We start from the raw sequence: 18,256 nt of genomic DNA, 5'->3' as shown, positions 1-18,256 counted from the left end.
TTCATGGTCATCATTACACTCTTAATTCTACAATCTGCCATGGTGGGATTCGAACCCTGGTCCCCAGAAATCTACCTGCATCTTTGGATTAACAGTCCAGCAATAATACCACTTGGCCATCATCTGCCCTTGAAGTACTCATGAAGTAGAGTCATAGGGTCACAGAGGTGTACATCATGGAAACAGACCCTTCGGTCCAACTCGTCCATGCCGACCAAATAACCTAATCTAATCCCATTTGCCAGCACTTGGCCTATATCCCTCTAAACCCTTTCTATTCATATACCCATCCAGATGCATTTTAAATGCTGTAATTGTACCAGCCTCCACCATTCCTCTGGCAGCACATTCCAAATACGTACCACTCTGTGTAAGAAAGTTGTCCCTATTATACCTTTTCCCTCTCACCCTTAACCTATGCCCTCTAGTTCTGGACTCCCCCACCTCAGGGAAAAGACCTTGTCTATTTATCCTATCTATGCCCCTCATGATTCTATAAACCTCGATAAGGTCACCCCTCAGCCTCCGATGCTCCAGGGAAAGCAAAGAAAATTTACAGTCCAGGTACAGGCCCTTTGGCCCTCCAAGCCTGTGCCCATCCAAATGTACTGTCTAAACCTGTCCTAAGCATTTGTATCCCTCTGCTCCCCACCTACTCATGCATCTGTCTAGATGCATCTTAAATGAATTTACCGTGCCTGCCTCTACCACCTCTGCTGGCAACGTGTTCCGGACGCCCACCACCCTCTGTGTGAAGCACTTACCGCGTGTATCCCCCTTAAACTTTCCACCTCTCATCTTGAAAGCGTGGCCTCTCATTATGGAATCCTTCACCCTGGAAAAAAGCTTGTGTCTATCCACCCTGTCTCTTCTCTTCATGATTTTGTAAACCTTAATCAGGTCCCCCCTCAATCTCCTCTTTTTCTAGTGAAAATAAACCTAACCTACTCCACTTCTCTTCATAGCTAGCACCTTCCATACCAGGCAACATCCCCGTAAACCTTCTCTGCATCCTCTCCAAAGCATCCACATCCTTTTGGTAATGTGGCGACCAGAACTGTACACAGTATTCTAAATGCGACCGATCTAATGTCTTGTACAATTTTAACATGACTTGCGAGCTCTTATAATCAATACCCTGTCCAATGAAGGCAAACATACTATATGCCTTCTTGACCACTCTATCCACGTGTGCAGCAACCTTCAGGGTACACTGGACCTGCACTCCCAGATCTCCCTGCCCATCAACTTTTCCCAAGGCTCTTCCATTCATTGTATAATTCGCTCTAGAATTAGACTTGCCTAAGTGCATCACCTCACATTTGTCTGGATTGAAAGCCATCTGCCACTTTTTTCGTCCAACTCTCCAGTCTATCTATATCCTCCTGTATTCTCTGACAGTCCCTTATGCTTTCTGCTACTCCACCAATCTTTGTCATCTGCAAACTTGCTGATCATATTAACACCGCCCTCTTCCAGATCATTTATGTATATTACAAACAACAATGGCCCCAATACTGACCCCTGTGGAACACCATTGGTCACCTTTCTCCATTTCAAGAAACTCCCTTCAGTTTCATCCCCAGTCTATTCAGTCTCTCCCTATAGCTCAAATCCTCCGACCCTGGCAACATCCTTGTAAATCTTTTCTGAACTGTTTCATGTTTCACAATATCCTTCCAATAGGAAGGAGACCAGAATTACACACAATACTCCAAAAGTGGCCTAACCAATGTCCTGTACAGCCACAACATGATCTCCCAACTCCTATACTCAATGCTCTGATCAATAAAGGAAAGCATATCAAACGCCGCCTTTACTATCCTATCGACCTACAATTCTACTTTCAAGGAATTATGAACCTGTACACCAAGGTGTTTTTGTTCAGCAACACTCCCCAGGACTTATACACTTAATGGTAAAGTCCTGCTCTGATTTGCTTTTCAAAAATGCAGCATTTATCTAAATTAAACTCCATCTGCCACTCCTCAGGCCATTGGCCCCTCTGATCAATATCCCGCTGTAATCTGAGGTAACCTTCTTTGCTGTCCACTTCACCTCCAATTTTGGTGTCATCTGCAAACTTACTAACTATGATCACATCTAAATCATTTATATAAACAACGATTCAAGGGCAGCTGATACATTGGAACACCATCACCTACAAGTTCCCCTTCAAGTCACACCCCATCCTGACAAGCACCGATCCTTGTGGCACTCCACTGGTCACAGGCCTCCAATCTGAAAAGCAATCCTCCACCACCACCCTCTGTCTTCTACCTTCAAGCCAGTTCTGTATCCAAATGGTTAGTTCTCCCTATATTCATGCGATCTAACCTTGCTAAACAGTCTCCCATGAGGAACCTTGTCCAACACCTTACTGAAGTCCATATAGATCACGCATGCTCTGCCCTAATCAGTTCTTTGTTTACTGTAACTCCACCAGCGTCCAACTCCTCTGACAGCAATAAATGCAAATTTGTTAGACAAATTATAGGGCACTTCTCTGACTTCAGAAGGTGATCAAAACAAGTTTCATGAAAATAGAGATCATAAAGCACCTCACCCAGTATGGCAGTTTTCATAGACACCAATAACAACTCAGAAATTCATTCAGATGAAAGTCCTCGGATAGTGGGGAGGAAAGATTTTATTCTGAAAATATCGGTGGAAAAGTACTCGAGTTATAGTTGAGTAATCCATTCTCTGGACAGCACAATCTGTGATTACACAAGCTGTGTAATAATGGTCCCATTCATCAATGAGTGGGTGACTTAGAATCCAAAGAACTGAATCCAGAATTTAAATTCGATACGGTCAGTTCGTTAGAAACTCTATTGAGGACTTGTGTAGGACTTGCAAATTCTGCTCTGGCTTAAACAATGGAAATGTCTTTTTTTTAAATAGAAAGACTGAATGCTATAATAATGGCTGAAGTATTTTACAATGCAAATTGTCAGAAACAACATTCCACGGGAATGAAGACACACAGCTATAAACAAATGAGCATCTTAATGTATTAGGCAAAAACTTAGTAAACAAAGAGTTTCAACAGATTCCTTAGAACTCTTAAGTGAAATCCATTTTCCTTCATTTTAATGTTTGAGAATCCCTGAATATACTCTTCACAACCAATCTAATTAGCTGCATTGTGCTCTTTTTCTGAAATCTGTAAGTTAAGCATACAAGAGTGGGACAGATTCCCTCCTGTGTATTTCCCCTTAATTCAAAGACATTTGATAATATGGAACCCAGTGTTGCTTGAAAACATACTTTTTGAAAATGCTTTTGGTCTTGCACTTCAGGACATTTGCAAGAATCGTAAAGTAAAGGGGACCTAAGTTTTATACTGTCTGAGAAGAGAGTATGCTGATTGGTTGGAAAAGTGCTTGGGGTTGGTAGAGGTGCTGTGATGGCAAATGCACCAGTTGGATGATGACTGACCGTTAACTTGTCAGGCAAGTTGACTCTGGTTAAAGCGCTGCCCTGAAGAAGGAATCAAAGAATAGCTGTTGCCTGTTTCAAATTGAAACAGTACACGGTCTATCTACAAAGAACAGGGTCCTGTGTATTAATATATGTAGCTTCCGGCATGCACAAATATACTGCGCTGAGAGTCTGACTCGCAATCTTAAATTGGTTGTCAGCATAGTTCTTCATGCATTCAAGATTATTTAGCAAGTGATGTCCAGTCGTGCAATCACATCTAATATTGGAGACTGTGGAAGTTTACAAGTATGGCCTGGCTAGGTATGGTCAGTATTTTGCTTGTTGCGCACAGCTGAAGAGAAATGCTATTTGATGTGATCTGTCAATCTTTGGGACAGGTGGCTTACGTCCCTGGCATCTTGCTGATGCTGGAACTCAATTGCTACGTTACTTATTTGTGTGATAGGCAGAACGCCTTGTTGACTTTACAGCCAGAAAGATTTTGTACACATTGAGTCTGTTTCAGCTTAATAAAGTAGGTGACAGCCATTCTCTGGTTTCTTCCTTGGGGCAGTGCTTTGACTGATCAGCCAACCTACCTGGTTTAAATTTAAAGCTTGGCATTTAATTCTTCATCTTCAATCTTGTGCATTTTCCAGGCGACTCCATTTGCCAACCAAGCTTCACACTTCTGATGGGTACAAAATATTTTCTCCTTACATTGGTATTTTTCTGAATGTCCTGATGAGTAAAGAAAATTTCAACAAAATGTCTTGTTTCAGAATCCCTATAATAAGTGATCTTAATCATCCCTAAACTGCAGCTTGTTTGTATTTACAACCACTTATCAAGAAAAAACTTTGGGCTAAGATAGAAAAACTCCTATAAATAGATCTTCTGTTCAAGCAAGTCATGCGCGTTTTTTAAAAAAAGTGCTCGGCATCACCATCTTTCTTTAAAGTTGCCCTTTTGATTTAAGGGGGGGAAGATTTTGGATTTTCAATGAGACAATAGGGCTGACTTAAAACAGGAAATCAGGTCTGGCAGCATCTATGGAGAGAGGAATAGTTAACATTTCTCCAAAGAAGAAGCTAACTTCATCCATCAATGTAAAATTGGGATTCTTCGAGCTCCACAAAGATTAGCTTTTGTCAGAAATCTTGTTAATAGGTCTAGTCATTTGCTCGTCTTGCAGATACATTTAATCAACCTGTCCGGATGTGTTATGACACTTTCGAGTAGTGGGACTTGAACTCCAAACCTCTGACCCAGAGGTAGAAACACTATCACTGTGTCACAAGACCCCCTTTTGCTTACCTTGCAATCTTGATGCTGAAATAGCTATGCTGCATCTTGTTGGATAATGATTATCTTGATCAGATCATTTCTCTCTGAATCACAAAAATTTGCGAAATTGGACCAAAAGCCCAGCACTTTCAGGTCTGAAAAGTGCTTGGTTTAACTTTTTTAAAATGTAATTTAACAGGCTTTGTAAGCATATTCGTGGTGCTACGATGCAGTGATTACACATGTTGTATTCTTCATTTAACAGGATGCTGCCTTCAATCCAAAAGGTATGCTGACTTTGAACAACATTGTTTGAAATTCAGTGCTGGTGTGATACTAGATGCATAGGCAGCAAGCCTGAATGATTCATTGATCAAATCAAATAGCAAATTCCTTCAGTTCATAATAGACCAAGTATATAGACTGTACTGAGCCTACATGTGTGTGCTAGATGTAATTGGTCAGCGCTTATTCTGTTCAGTTTGAGTGAATGCAAATTCCCTCAGCCAAGTTTATAGCCTTCTCATTTGCCGAGTTCAGGGTCTTCAGAGAGGACAACCTTCAGTAATGTCCAGCTTTTTGGCTCTTCACAAATGTCAGGTATTTGTCCTGAGGCCAGCGCGGTGAGATTTGGCCACATTGAGGCCCTGGCTTGTCCTGAACCTATTTCGCATGGACAGCTATTACTGTGGCAGTTCGAAACTTGAAATGCAACAGAATTATTTGAATAATGCTGAGCATGCTGAGACCTACATTAAACCAATTTAGGATTATCAGTTGACCTCATAACATTGTTCATTTACATTTGTTAGAAATGTAATGTGTTCATATGTAGGCACCATTCTCTGCAGGCAAAAATAATTTTTGTGCCTTTTTTAAATTACTGAGATATTGGAAATCTATAGTTATAGCTCCCTGTTGCTTTCTCCATAAGAATGCCTTGTCCAATCTATTAACTAGCCAACCCAATAGCCTTTTTCTTTTCTTTAATACATATTGTTGTGGTCATTTTAAATTTTGGCACTCATGCATTTGTCCTGATAAGTGCAAGATGAAAAGCTGCAGCATCAGTGTCCTTACAGCTAAAAAGAACTTTGGTTATTTATTAAATTGTGTGCACTATATTATTGATTGACTGCTATATTTGCCAAATGGGTCAATCATTAGTTGTGAAATGCATTGTTGTGTTCTGAAGAGGTAGAAGACGTTCTATTCTGTCTTTAACAACTCAATATCAATTCTTAAGGATGGTTAGGGTTTTTTTGTGTGCGTGTGTGTGTGTATGCGCAGCGGGTATTCCTCTGTTTGGAGTCATACCAAGCATAAATGGAGATGGTTGTCATAGTTGGTCAGTCATTTCAGGTCAAGAGCATCTCGAGGCAGTTTCCAACTGTCTTCTGCTTCATTAGTGACCGTCCTCCATCTCCAAAGGAGTAATGTTCATAGAATCGTAGAATCCCTACAGTGCAGGGCAAGGCCATTCGGTCCATTGAGTCTGCACAAGCTCTCCAAAGAGTATCCTAGCCAGGTGCACCATATCCCAAATGGTTTCCTTCGACAAATCTTCCAAACCCACAGCTACTACCATCTAGAAGGACAAGGCCAGCAGATGATGGGAATTTCACCACCTGCAAGTTCTCTTCTCTTCCAACCTACTCTCCAATATCACTGTTTTCCTGGTTCAAATGTTTGGAGCTTCTCCCGAAATAGCATAATGGGTCTACCTATAGCAAATGGACTGCTGTGGTGCAAGAAGGCAGGTCTCCATTGCCTTCTCAAGGATAACGAAGAATATGGGTATTAAATGCTGACCCAGCCTCCCATGAAAGAATGAATATAGTGATTTAACTCACTAGGTGATATAGATCCATATGTTCTGCAGAAGGCCAGCAATGAGTATTTAATATAGAATGCATTCCAAAGGCATTTTCAGCAAGTCACCAGGGACATGGCTGCATTGCAAATTCTGATCGCAAGTTTCTATTCCATGCTACCTAACTGTGTTAATTTACCATTCTATGTAAGTCTGTCCAAGGTTTTGCCCAACTTAACCTCCACTGCTTTACTTTTAGACTTGCCTGTGACCCTCTTTCTCTTGTTCCTGTTTGCAGTGTAGCTGCTTGCCTCAGGAATGGGAGGAGGATAAACAGGGCAAGTTGTAATCCGTGTCAAATGTGCTTCTTTTCAGACTGAGTTCCTGGTATTTTGTTTTAGCAAAATAATTAGCTCCCTCTAAAACCTGTTTTGCTGATTTTCTGGATTCAGTTGCTTAAAGATGAGAGAGAAATCTAGACCTTTTAGTTTAATAGCTACTTTGTAATTTTAAATTTCAGTATTCTTTTCAATGTCTGAATAATTGGAAAGAAATTTGAATGCAAATCTGTATTTAAATATCATTATCAGAATAATAAGCAGCACCTCTTCCCATCGTGGGGAGAGAAACAGTTGACATTGAGTCAAATATACTTGAAACATGACCCCTCTTTCTCCTTCCACAGATGCTGTCAGACCAGCTGAGTATTTTCAGCATCTAGTTTTCTTCCTGGTTAGACAATATCTGGAGTACTGCCTACAGTTTGGACACCATACCTTCAGTTATACTGGTCAATAAAGGAGTGCGTTGCAGATTCCATAGAATGCTATCATGATGCCAAGGATTAGTTTATGAAGAAGATATTAATTTCCATTGCTAAAATATTGTCCTCTTTAATTGAGGTTTTTAGGTTTTTTTAAATGTATTGATTAGGTAGATAGTGAAATATTTTCCAGTCATGGGAAAATACAAGGATAAGGGAACATAACCTTAAAATCAGGCAGTCAGAGATTTAGGAAACACTTGTTAATACAACGAACACTAGAACTTGCTACCACAAGTATCTCATTGATGTGATATGCTCAGCTATGAAATGAAATTTTAATACTGCCACCCAAGAAGGATACACTAATTGCCAAAAAGGAGACTTAAAAGTAAAATGTTGGAAAGGTTGCAATTTCTGTTAATAATCAGGTTTTCTTCCTGGGCTTGTCCTGGTTCCCTTGCATGCTGTGGAATTGGGAAGAGAAGGTTTCCATGTTGCAATTTGTCGAGAAACCTGGGTCAAAGGTTTTGCCAAAATGGGAAAAAAAATCAATGACTTTAGGGCATTCAGGATTAAAACCCATTAAAGTTGGTGATTTACTACTGGCATGTTCAGATCTGGAAATCAGTGAATCATGACTGTTCAAGTAGTTTCAGTCTCTTTCTTAAAATCCTTTAAGGTCTGCTATGTCATTAAGTTTGTACTAAACCAAACAGTCCAAGATCTCTCAGGCTCTATAATTAAATCACTCCAGTTAAATAATTGCAATGTTGCAGTTGACCTCGGTATCAAGGCAAGTAAAGAAAAGCAGCCAGTTTGTCAATCTGTATATGAATGTTGAGCAATGACAGGGTAACCTAATATATGATGCACTCAATGGAACATTCCTCCAGCATTCACTGTCTAGGCTTGCATGTGAAAAATGGTCACTTGGGTGCAGAGTGAAAGACTACTTGTGTCTATTTTGACTCTAAGCATATGAAGGAGCTTACACTTTCAAAAGAGTAAGTGTATTTTTATGAACCCTATTTCAAAAAGGTAACTGCTGTGAATTTAAGGTCTTCAGTCCATTCTAGGAATCACCTGTCTTATTTTCAAGTGCCAATGGTAACTTCAATACTCTGATCTGCTTGGTGCAGTTTCCAAACATATTCTTCACAGTTAATATGGAGGGAAAAAGTATGTCCTCCTTCCTCACCTGCCAGCCCATATAGCCACTCCAATAGATTATACTTCAAGGTAGGTTGATATAGATTTCATTCCTTTATGAAGCAATTGTTTATTAAACAATTTCAATTTTGTTCTTATAGTGCCCAGCAGGATGCTATCTTTGATCTGGTTTCCATGGAGTTTAACATAGCTTTGTGGCATACAAAATATGCCTCCAGACTAGCTGGAAAGGAGGAGTAAGTACATCATTTAATATCAACCATTCTTGTATTGCATGTTCTGGACTTGAGTAATCTAAATTAATGTCAATTCATCTGTGCTTAGTATAACAGTGGATGAAGCAAAAGACGTGCATAGAAGTTTGAGGAATGCAGCTGGAATCTTCAAACATATTAAGGTGACAAATCTGTATCTCAAATTTAACATCTGGCTTTCTTAATCTTTCTTCCCTTCTCTTGACTGATGGGCCAGTTGGCCTCTTTGTAAGCTACTGTGACAATGCTGCTTGTTTAACAAGGTTATGCTGTCCTTGGTGTTTTTTTCCCCCAGAGAGGTTGTAAAAGTAACAATTCTGAAAAGTCTGGCTTAGATGGGTTTTAGGGCCAATTTGATTATAGGAAACATTTACTGCCTTAGGAAAAAGGCTTTCAAGTTTTAAAAATAACTTGTACAATGTAAAGGGAATGGCCAGTTCTCCCAGCTCTGCTTTCCTCTGTTTTGATTTGGATTTTGGCAGTCTGACTGTTCACTGAAAGCAGTCGGGCAGTTTTGAGGCTACTGATCCAAGAAACAGCTACATGGAAGAGGGTGTTCCATGCCGCTACCCCTCTCCTGTAAGACCCTGTATTTGATTTAACCTTTTGTGCCAAGGGGTGTTTATGGAGATTGTTGCAAGCATTGAGAACAGCAGCATTCAGTTGGATGATCTGTTGGGTTTTCAGATCGGCTAAGTTATTCTGTATTCTGTTTTGTTTGTGTTTCATTTGGTAATCTTGTAAATAAATTCTGTTTTGTTTAAAACAAAGTGGTTTGATCAGCTGGCATTTCCACATTACACCTGCTTAAAACAACTAGCAAAGTTAGGGTCTGGGCTACTTTCTTGAAATGTTTTGAGGCGGTCTAATCTGGTCCATAACACTACAAATTTCTATGATTCAAAGCAGTGGTAATGAAGTTCTGGTTGTAGGTTGTCTTGTTGCTCCCCTATGTAAGGATGGTGAATGACCATGGGGAGAATAAATCTCGTCCCGTCTTACCTTACCCCAAAAGCAGTGCTGCTTCAGAACAGTATAACATTCTCACAACTTTGCTTGTTTCCGTTGGTATTTGTGATCCAGCAATGCTGTTATATTAGCTTTGATTAAATTTATTTGTGAAACTTTGACTATTTTCCTTGTCTTACCACCAGTCCCCCTAATCATCCCCCACTCTCAAACTAAATAAATGCCAGTTATTTATTGGCAACATTCTTTCATCGCGAACTTGCTCCCTAACAGTACTTGTGGATGTATCCACATCACGTAGACTGCAGCAGCTCAAGATGATGTCTTGTCACCATCTTCTCTCGGGCTATTAGGAATGGGCAATAAATGCTGGTATTGCCAGTGACCCTAACATTCCACACACAAATTAAAAATAAATGTGATAGCATGCCATGTTTGGTCATATCAGAGGACAGTTAAAAACCAATCACACCTTGGGTCTGGAGTCCCCTGGGGTAACATGCTGTGAATTGACCCCACTGCTCCTGGAGTCATAAAAGTTAAAGATTTTTCAATAGATTTTTGGTGATGAGAATGCTCCTTCTTAATCTTCCTTCTCCAAATACCTTAATCTGTTTGCAAGCTTGATGTGGAGGTGCTGATGTTGGACTGGGGTGAACAAAGCCAGGTTGACACCAGGTTATAGAACATAGAACAATACAGCACAGAACAGACCCGTCAGCCCACGATGTTGTGCCGACCATTGATCCTCATGTATGCACCCTCAAATTTCTGTGACCATATGCATGTCCAGCAGTCTCTTAAATGTCCCCAATGACCTTGCTTCCACAAATAGATTTTTGGTGATGAGAATGCTCCTTTTTAATCTTCCTTCTCCAAATACCTTAATCTGTTTGCAAGCTTGATGTGGAGGTGCTGATGTTGGACTGGGGCGGACATAGTCCAGTCGGTTTATTTGAAGTCACAAGATGAAGGAGCAGCGCACTAAAAGCTTATGATTTCAAATAAACCTGTTGCACTATAACCTGGTGTTGTGTGACTTTGTTTACAGGATGGACAAGGTGACTGGTTCCCATTTATAAAGGCCTCTGACTTATCACTTAAAGTCACCACATACAGCAACTGGAAAGGGAAATAAACTGACTATCTTTGCGTACAAGCCAAGAACAGCTTCTTCTCTGGAGCTCCTATGGATTCTGCCAAAACAGTCTCATCCAAAGCTCCATTCATACACACTCGAGCTTGTCTGTAACCAGACTTCTGCGACTACTTGAATAAGCAGCTATGTAAACAATACTTATAATGAGTGTCTGGTAACTGGTTTTTAAAGGATGAAACAATCCTTGGCTTTTCAGTTATTTTCTCATTTTAGTCCACAGTCATAAATACAGAAAAATAAAATTAATTAGTATTTGCCCTGGGTAAGAATGGCAGATGTCTTTCCATTAAAAAAAAAAAGATTTTTTATTCCTGTGTCACAAAATAAAAAGTGTGTTTGGTCACTTTGAGTGAGGTGGCTTTTCTGAGCTGAGAGATTGTGACAGCACGTGTCTGTGACAAGATGACAAATGGAGAGTGCTGAGAATTGATAATATGTAACAATCACTTTGGGGTTGTCATTTGATGTTAAGGCAACTGGATTTGAATTTAACCAATTAATTTAAATTATGCCTAGGATAATTTTATCGTATTGATAACATCAGACCAAAGCGACAGTACAAGTCTTTGGTGTATAAAAAGGAAGGGCATTTTAAAAATTTAGTCAGAGCTAAATGTCCATCGAACTGTCATCTGAAAAGTACTCAAAAGAAATCTCTCAGAAGGCATAATCTATTAAAGGAACCAAGAAATTGTATACAGACAAAAGTAAGAAGACTACCCAAGGAGAAGACGTGATTCGGAGATGCCGGTGTTGGACTGGGGTGTACAAACTTAAAAATCACACAACACCAGGTTATAGTCCAACAGGTTTAATTGGAAGCACTAGCTTTCGGAGCGACGCTCCTTCATCAGGTGATTGTGGAGGGCTCGATCGTAACACAGAATTTATAGCAAAAATTTGCAGTGTGATGTAACTGAAATTATACACTGAAAAATTGATTGTCTGTTAAGCCTTTCATCTGTTCGAATACCATGATAGTTTCACTCCGGAGGCATGGTACATTGGGGAAACCGAGCAAAGGCTACGACATCGGATGAATGGGCACCGCACAACAATCAACAGACAGGAGGGTTCCCTCCCAGTTGGGGAACACTTCAGTGGTCCAGGACATTCAGCCTCGGACCTTCGGGTGACCATCCTCCAAGGTGGACTTCGGGACAGGCAGCAGAGGAAAGTGGCCGCGCAGAGGCTGATAGTTAAGTTCGGTACCCATAGGGAGGGCCTCAACCGGGACCTTGGGTTCATGTCACATTACAGGTGATCACCATTGCACGACACACACACACGGACACACAGACGCCCACACACACCCTTATAGAAACACAGACTCCCATACATGCACCCCCTCACAGACTTAAGACACTCTGCACTCACCACGCGCGCGCGCACACACACACACACACACACACACACACACACACACACTCTCACACTCACAACCCCCACCCCAGACAGACACACACACAGACAGACAAAGACTCACATGCACACACATATTTTGTGTGGTGAATTTTTTTGGTACTTTGAGTTACATTGCACTTTGCTCAAAAACCACATTCATTCATGTAGAACTCTGAGCTCAAAAACTGCATGAATTTATGTAAAACTCTGTTATCTCACTTTTTAGATTGGAATCAATCTAAACATCATGGCATAGACAGAGAACACAGGGGGCTAACACCTTCAACATACTGTCTAGCTATCACCATTGTTAACGGCTAACCCGAGAATGCAACTTTTTAAAAAAAAGGGGTTTGTGATTTACACATGAAAGAAGTGAAACTATCACTGTATTCTAACAGATGAAAGGCTTAACAGACAATCAGTTTTTCAATGTATAATTTCAGTTACATCACACTGCAAATTTTTGCTAAAAATTCTGTGTTACGATCGAGCCCTCCACAATCAACTGATGAAGGAGCGTCGCTCCGAAAGCTAGTGTGCTTCCAATTAAACCTGTTGGACTATAACCTGGTGTTGTGTGATTTTTAACAGGGAGAAGACAGTAGTGTCAGAAGACTGGAAGGAAGATGGTGTAAGAGACGCATGGACCTTAAGTTGATTTAATGTTTAATAATTAGGTTATTGGAGCAGCATTTTAATGAAGTTATGGTCAAATAGTGATTAGTTAAGAAAAAGGGGGCTTGTATTTGTTAATAGTTTTTGTTTAGGGTTCACTGTTAGAGTTAGGAAAATTAAATTGTTGGTTTTCCATTAAACAGTGGACATCAGGGTTTTATTTTCACTCACTGTCACTATTAACAGATTACAAGGTGAGGCGAGCTTTCCTGGAGTGTTAGTTTTAATGAGCAGAGGGGTTTGACTTCTGTGTCATAACCTAACCTAAGTGTGGTTATCATTCAATCAATCCAGCAAGTGTGCAGGCCCTTTCAGATTTGGTTTATTTTCAGTGCTTGTCCTTACTGTTCCTTGATCAAGTGATGAAAGCTTCTTTCCTCCTCTATAAATATTGATTCCTGGGTACTGGGTAATTTTATACCACCCCAGATTGTCCAGGTCAATTGTACTCTCCCTAGCTCATTGCTCCAGACAAGGCCTACTATTTCAATCCAGGGAACACATAGAGAATATCTTGGATGCCCTTTATAAGAGGCCGATTGTCTTGAGGGTTGGCATCATATAGATTGATTTTAATGTTTTTACTTTGGTTCAAATGTTCCTGCACCTGTCTGTGTCCTGTGGTATTGTTTGTACTGACTTGCTATTTGGAATGTGATCTGTTTGGTATGTAACTTGTTCCCGTACAGTTGAAGTGTTGGAAACTCTTGAGTGTTCACAGTATGTATTTCACGCTCTCTCTTGCAAAAAAGTGTAACCAGTATATAGCAGTGCAAATAACAGCTGTACCTGGTGTTATGCAGTTGAAAGCATAAACGGGTGTACCTTAGAGAGAATGCTTTTCTGAACTGAGAGATTACAAGCGCCTGAATATACGACGAGATGGAAGTCCCAGAGTGAACTGGAAAATTGAAAATATGTAACATTTTGGCTGTGAAATTCGAAGTTAGCCGATCAGTTTGAATTCTGCTCCAGGAGACTTAAAAACCCAATCTAGTTCGAGTTTATTGTTTTGCCAACATTGAACCAATTAGATGATCCGATGTTTGGGAGTGTATAAGAATGTGGACATTTTGAAAATTGGTCAGAGAAAAACTGCTGGAGAGCTAACTGCCCATCCAACATTGTTCTCTTAAAGAAATAAAAAAACTCTTACCTTTTCATGTAAAGCCTATTTGCAGTGGAAAAAAAAAGACCCAGAGAGACCAACAGCAAGAAAACGGAAGACAGCAAGGAAGACAGACAGTGTAGTTTTGAGAATAAGTTCATGTAACTTTAATGAGTGTCTTATTGGAACAGTGTCTTTATTGGAAATACTATAAAAAACAGTATTTTTATAGAATTGGAGTCAGTATGTAGTTAAGAGAAGGGGGGGGCTTGGATTTGTGAATACATTGTTTTTAATGTTCACTATTAGAGTTAGAAAAATAAATTGATATTTTTTCTTTTAAATAGAGGGATTTGGGAACTCTCTCATTTTAACAGATTATAAGGAAAGGCGAGCTTTTCTGGGTGTTTGGTTTAATTAACAGAGGGGTTCGACCAATTGCGTCATTATGTAATGTGATCTACTTCGTTCCAATGCAGTTGAAGTGCTTGGAAATTCTTGAATGTGAACAGTATGTATTTCACTCTGATCTTGCAACAAAGTGTTACCAGTAAGTAGCAGTGGAAATAACAGCTGTAGAAATCTATTATTGTCATAAACTCCAAAGACCCTAAGAAGACAATTCCAACTTCCTTGTGAAAGCATTATATAACTTTCATTATGTTGATCTGTTAGCAAACATAGCGGACACCTGGTCAGAAGGTGATTGATTTAGAGAATCTTGAGCTTTGTCTATCTTTGGTGCATTCAAACTGATGTGATTAATTCAATTCAATTTAATTTTAATCTTTGAAGGAAGGTGAAGTAAGTAGACTTGTGACAGCACCTGAGAAAGGAAAGGATCTTGAATCACGGGTTCTAGATACGTACATCATTCAGTGCCAAGCTGAGGCTCAAGAAGGTATGAATCGATAGCAGTGCATTCCGTGCTTTTAATTTTTTTTTCTATAACCTAAGCTACTTCAGTACAAATTTGGCCTCCCATTATTAAATGGTGTTTTGTGAATGATGTTATCAGATTGATAACCCACAGCCTGAGTTCAAATCCCACTATGGTAGTTTATGCGGAGCTTTTTTTTTACAAAATGTAAGTTAACAGTGAAAATGACCATGAAGCTGAATTACCACAAAATCCTATCTGCTTCACTAATACCCTTCAGGACAGGAAACCTGTTAACCTTAGTTCTAGCCCTAAATGTGACTCCACAATCAGTAGTGGCTCAGCAAGTGGTGCCAAATCACTACAGTGTAGCTCTTGTCCAACTGGCACAATGTGTTGTAGTGCTGAGCAGTGTATTATTCTGGATGTCATGTTATTTTGTGCCTTTGAATGTTTAATGATTCCAGTTTCAAGTAAGGGAAGTCGGAGGAAGTAAGCACTTTGCAAGGAGGTTTAGGTAAATCATCACTTTAAAAGGATGGGGGACAAATAACATTGGTGAAAAAAATGCTCATTTTGCGAAAAATTTTTGTCTTGCACTCTGAGGCAAATCACAGGTATACCAATTTAAAGTGAAAACCAACATTTATACTATTTAAGAGGGGAGAGTACCCATTAGTTGGCAAGTGGATTCCAATTAGTAGATGCATTGCCATGAAAAATGTACCAGGTAATGAATATTGATACTGACTGAACTGGTCCTCACCCTGAACAATTTCTCTTTCCAATCCTCCCACTTCCTCCAAACGAAAGGGGTAGCCATGGGCACCTATATGGGCCCCAGCTATGCCTGCCTCTTCATAGGATATGTGGAACAGTCCATCTTCCGCAACTACACTGGCCCCACCCCCCACCTTTTCCTCCGCTACATCGATGACTGTATCGGCGCCGCCTCGTGCTCCCACGAGGAGGTTGAACAGTTCATCCACTTCACCACCTTCCACCCCGACCTCAAATTCACTTGGACAGTCTCAGATTCCTCTCTCCCCTTCCTCGACCTTTCTATTTCTATCTCAGGCGACCGAATCAACACGGACATCTACTACAAACCGACCGACTCCCACAGCTACCTGGACTACACCTCCTCCCACCCTGCCCCCTGTAAAAACGCCATCCCATTCTCCCAATTCCTTCGTCTCCGCCGCATCTGCTCCCAGGAGGACCAGTTCCAAAAATGTACAACCCAGATGGCCTCCTTTTTCAAACACCGCAATTCCCCCCCCCCCCCCCCCGACGTGGTCGACGATGCCCTCCACCGCATCTCTTCCACTTCTCGCTCCTCCGCCCTTGAGCCCCGCCCCTCCAACTGCCACCAGGACAGAACCCCACTGGTCCTCACCTACCACCCCACCAATCTCCATGTACAGCGCATCATCCGCGTCATTTCCGCCACCTCCAAACGGACCCCACCACCAAGGATATATTTCCCTCCCCTCCCCTATCAGCATTCCGTGAAGACCACTCCCTCCGTGACTCCCTCGTCAGATTCACACCCCCCACCAACCCAACCTCCACTCCCGGCACCTTCCCCTGCAACCGCAGGAGGTGCAAGACTTGCGCCCACACCTCCCCCCTCACCTCCCTCCAAGGCCCCAAAGGAAACTTTCATATCTACCACAGATTCACCTGCACCTCCACACACATCATCTATTGCATCCTCTGCACCCGATGTGGCCTCCTCTATATTGGGGAGACAGGCCGCCTACTTGCGGAGTGTTTCAGAGAACACCTCTGGGACACCTGGACCAACCAACCCAACCACCCTGTGGTTCAACACTTCAACTCCCCCTCGCACTCCACCAAGGATATGCAGGTCTTTGGACTCCTCCATCGCCAGACCACAACAACACGACGGTTGGAGGAAGAGCGCCTCATCTTCCGCCTTGGAACCCTCCAACCACAAGGGATGAACTCGGATTTTACCAGTTTCCTCATTTCCCTTCCCCCACCTTGTCTCAGTCAAATCCATCGAACTCAGCACCGCCTTCCTAACCTGCAACCTTCTTCCTGACCTCTCCGCCCCCACCCCAGTCTGAACTATCACTCTCACCTTGACCTCTTTCCACCTATCGCATTTCCAACACCCCTCCCCCAAGTCCCTCCTCCCTACCATTTATCTTAGCCTGCTAGACACACTTCCCTCATTCCTGAAGAAGGGCTTATGCCCGAAACGTCGATTCTCCTGTTCCCTGGATGCTGCCGGACCTGCTGCGCTGTTCCAGCAACACATTTTCAGCTCTGATCTCCAGCATCTGCAGACCTCACTTTCTCCTCAATGAATATTGATAGTCAACTACCAGGCTTTGTTTAAATTTCGAACTGAGCAAGTTGACTGGTGAAGGTGTTGCCCTGAGAAATGAACCAACAATGGCTATCACCTATTTTGAATTGGAACAGGTGCAATTTGAGTAAATGTTCTTTGCAGACAGAAAGAACAAGGCCCTGTCTCTTAATCTAAGTAGCTTCTAGTACATGCAAGTGTGAGCCTGACTGAAAACCTTAAATTGGTTGCCAGCATAATTCTCAGTGCGCACACGATTATTCAGCAAATGCCTGGTTCTGAAATCATATGTGATGTTGGTCTCTGCACGATTGTGAGCAGATGTAGGTCATAAGTAGTCAGTACATGACCTTTTGTGAACAGATGACCGCATATTCTGTTTAATACAATCCACCAGTCTTTGATGTGTATGACCTGTATACCTGATATCTCTCAGTTGCTGAAATTCATATACTACATTGCTCATTTTATAAGATGCAGACCATCTTTTAGGCATGATGGCAGTTATTATCAAACTGCTAAATATCACTATTGACGACGGAAGTAACAGATTTCTTTTAATTGAAGTGACCATCGCAAGAGCCATTGAATTGAAGCACAACTCTGGTCTGATTGCAGCTCTTGCCAATGAAACAGCCAATTTCTATCAGAAGGCTGGTAAGTTAGGCACGTTTTTCTCTCGTGGTTTCTCTCACTCCTGTTTGTGTTCCCTCTCATTCTTATTTCTCCTCTTGCTTGTATTCGTTCTTGTGTTTATTCTTTCTTGTACAAAAAGCAATTGAAATCTGCAGGGTTCAATGGTCACTTGTGTGATAGCATTAAACTAGGTTTGTTTGTCTGAGGAATTCCTTTTAATTCAGAGGAAAATATCAGGTGGCTTCATGGGTAAATGTTTTAATGGTTCTCCCTCATGTGTGAACCAGTTTATTTAATAGGGAGATAAGGTGTGCAGGTGAGGAAAGTTCGGTACTGCCTCTGTTTTAATTGAGCTTGGCTGA

At 41.2% G+C, this 18,256-nt stretch overlaps 1 protein-coding gene across 2 annotated transcripts in view; it reads left to right on the top strand.

Annotated features, from left to right (window-relative positions):
* The window catches only part of brox (BRO1 domain and CAAX motif containing), a 46,549-nt gene that overhangs the window by 16,411 nt on the left and 11,882 nt on the right, over positions 1-18,256 (top strand). For both annotated transcript variants that reach the window (XM_043687328.2, XM_087984391.1), the window contains 4 exons: positions 8,606-8,701; positions 8,790-8,862; positions 14,833-14,938; positions 17,826-17,915. In XM_043687328.2, the coding sequence (XP_043543263.1) occupies positions 8,606-8,701; positions 8,790-8,862; positions 14,833-14,938; positions 17,826-17,915 (365 nt within the window). The remainder of the gene's footprint in view (positions 1-8,605; positions 8,702-8,789; positions 8,863-14,832; positions 14,939-17,825; positions 17,916-18,256) is intronic.

Source organism: Chiloscyllium plagiosum, unplaced genomic scaffold, assembly GCF_037043375.1.
Source record: "Chiloscyllium plagiosum isolate Xiang-an unplaced genomic scaffold, Cpla_swu_hap1 HiC_scaffold_3, whole genome shotgun sequence".
NCBI lineage: Eukaryota > Metazoa > Chordata > Chondrichthyes > Orectolobiformes > Hemiscylliidae > Chiloscyllium > Chiloscyllium plagiosum.
The sequence above is the reverse complement of the archived record's forward strand: the minus strand, read 5'-3'. Positions and strand labels throughout refer to the sequence as shown.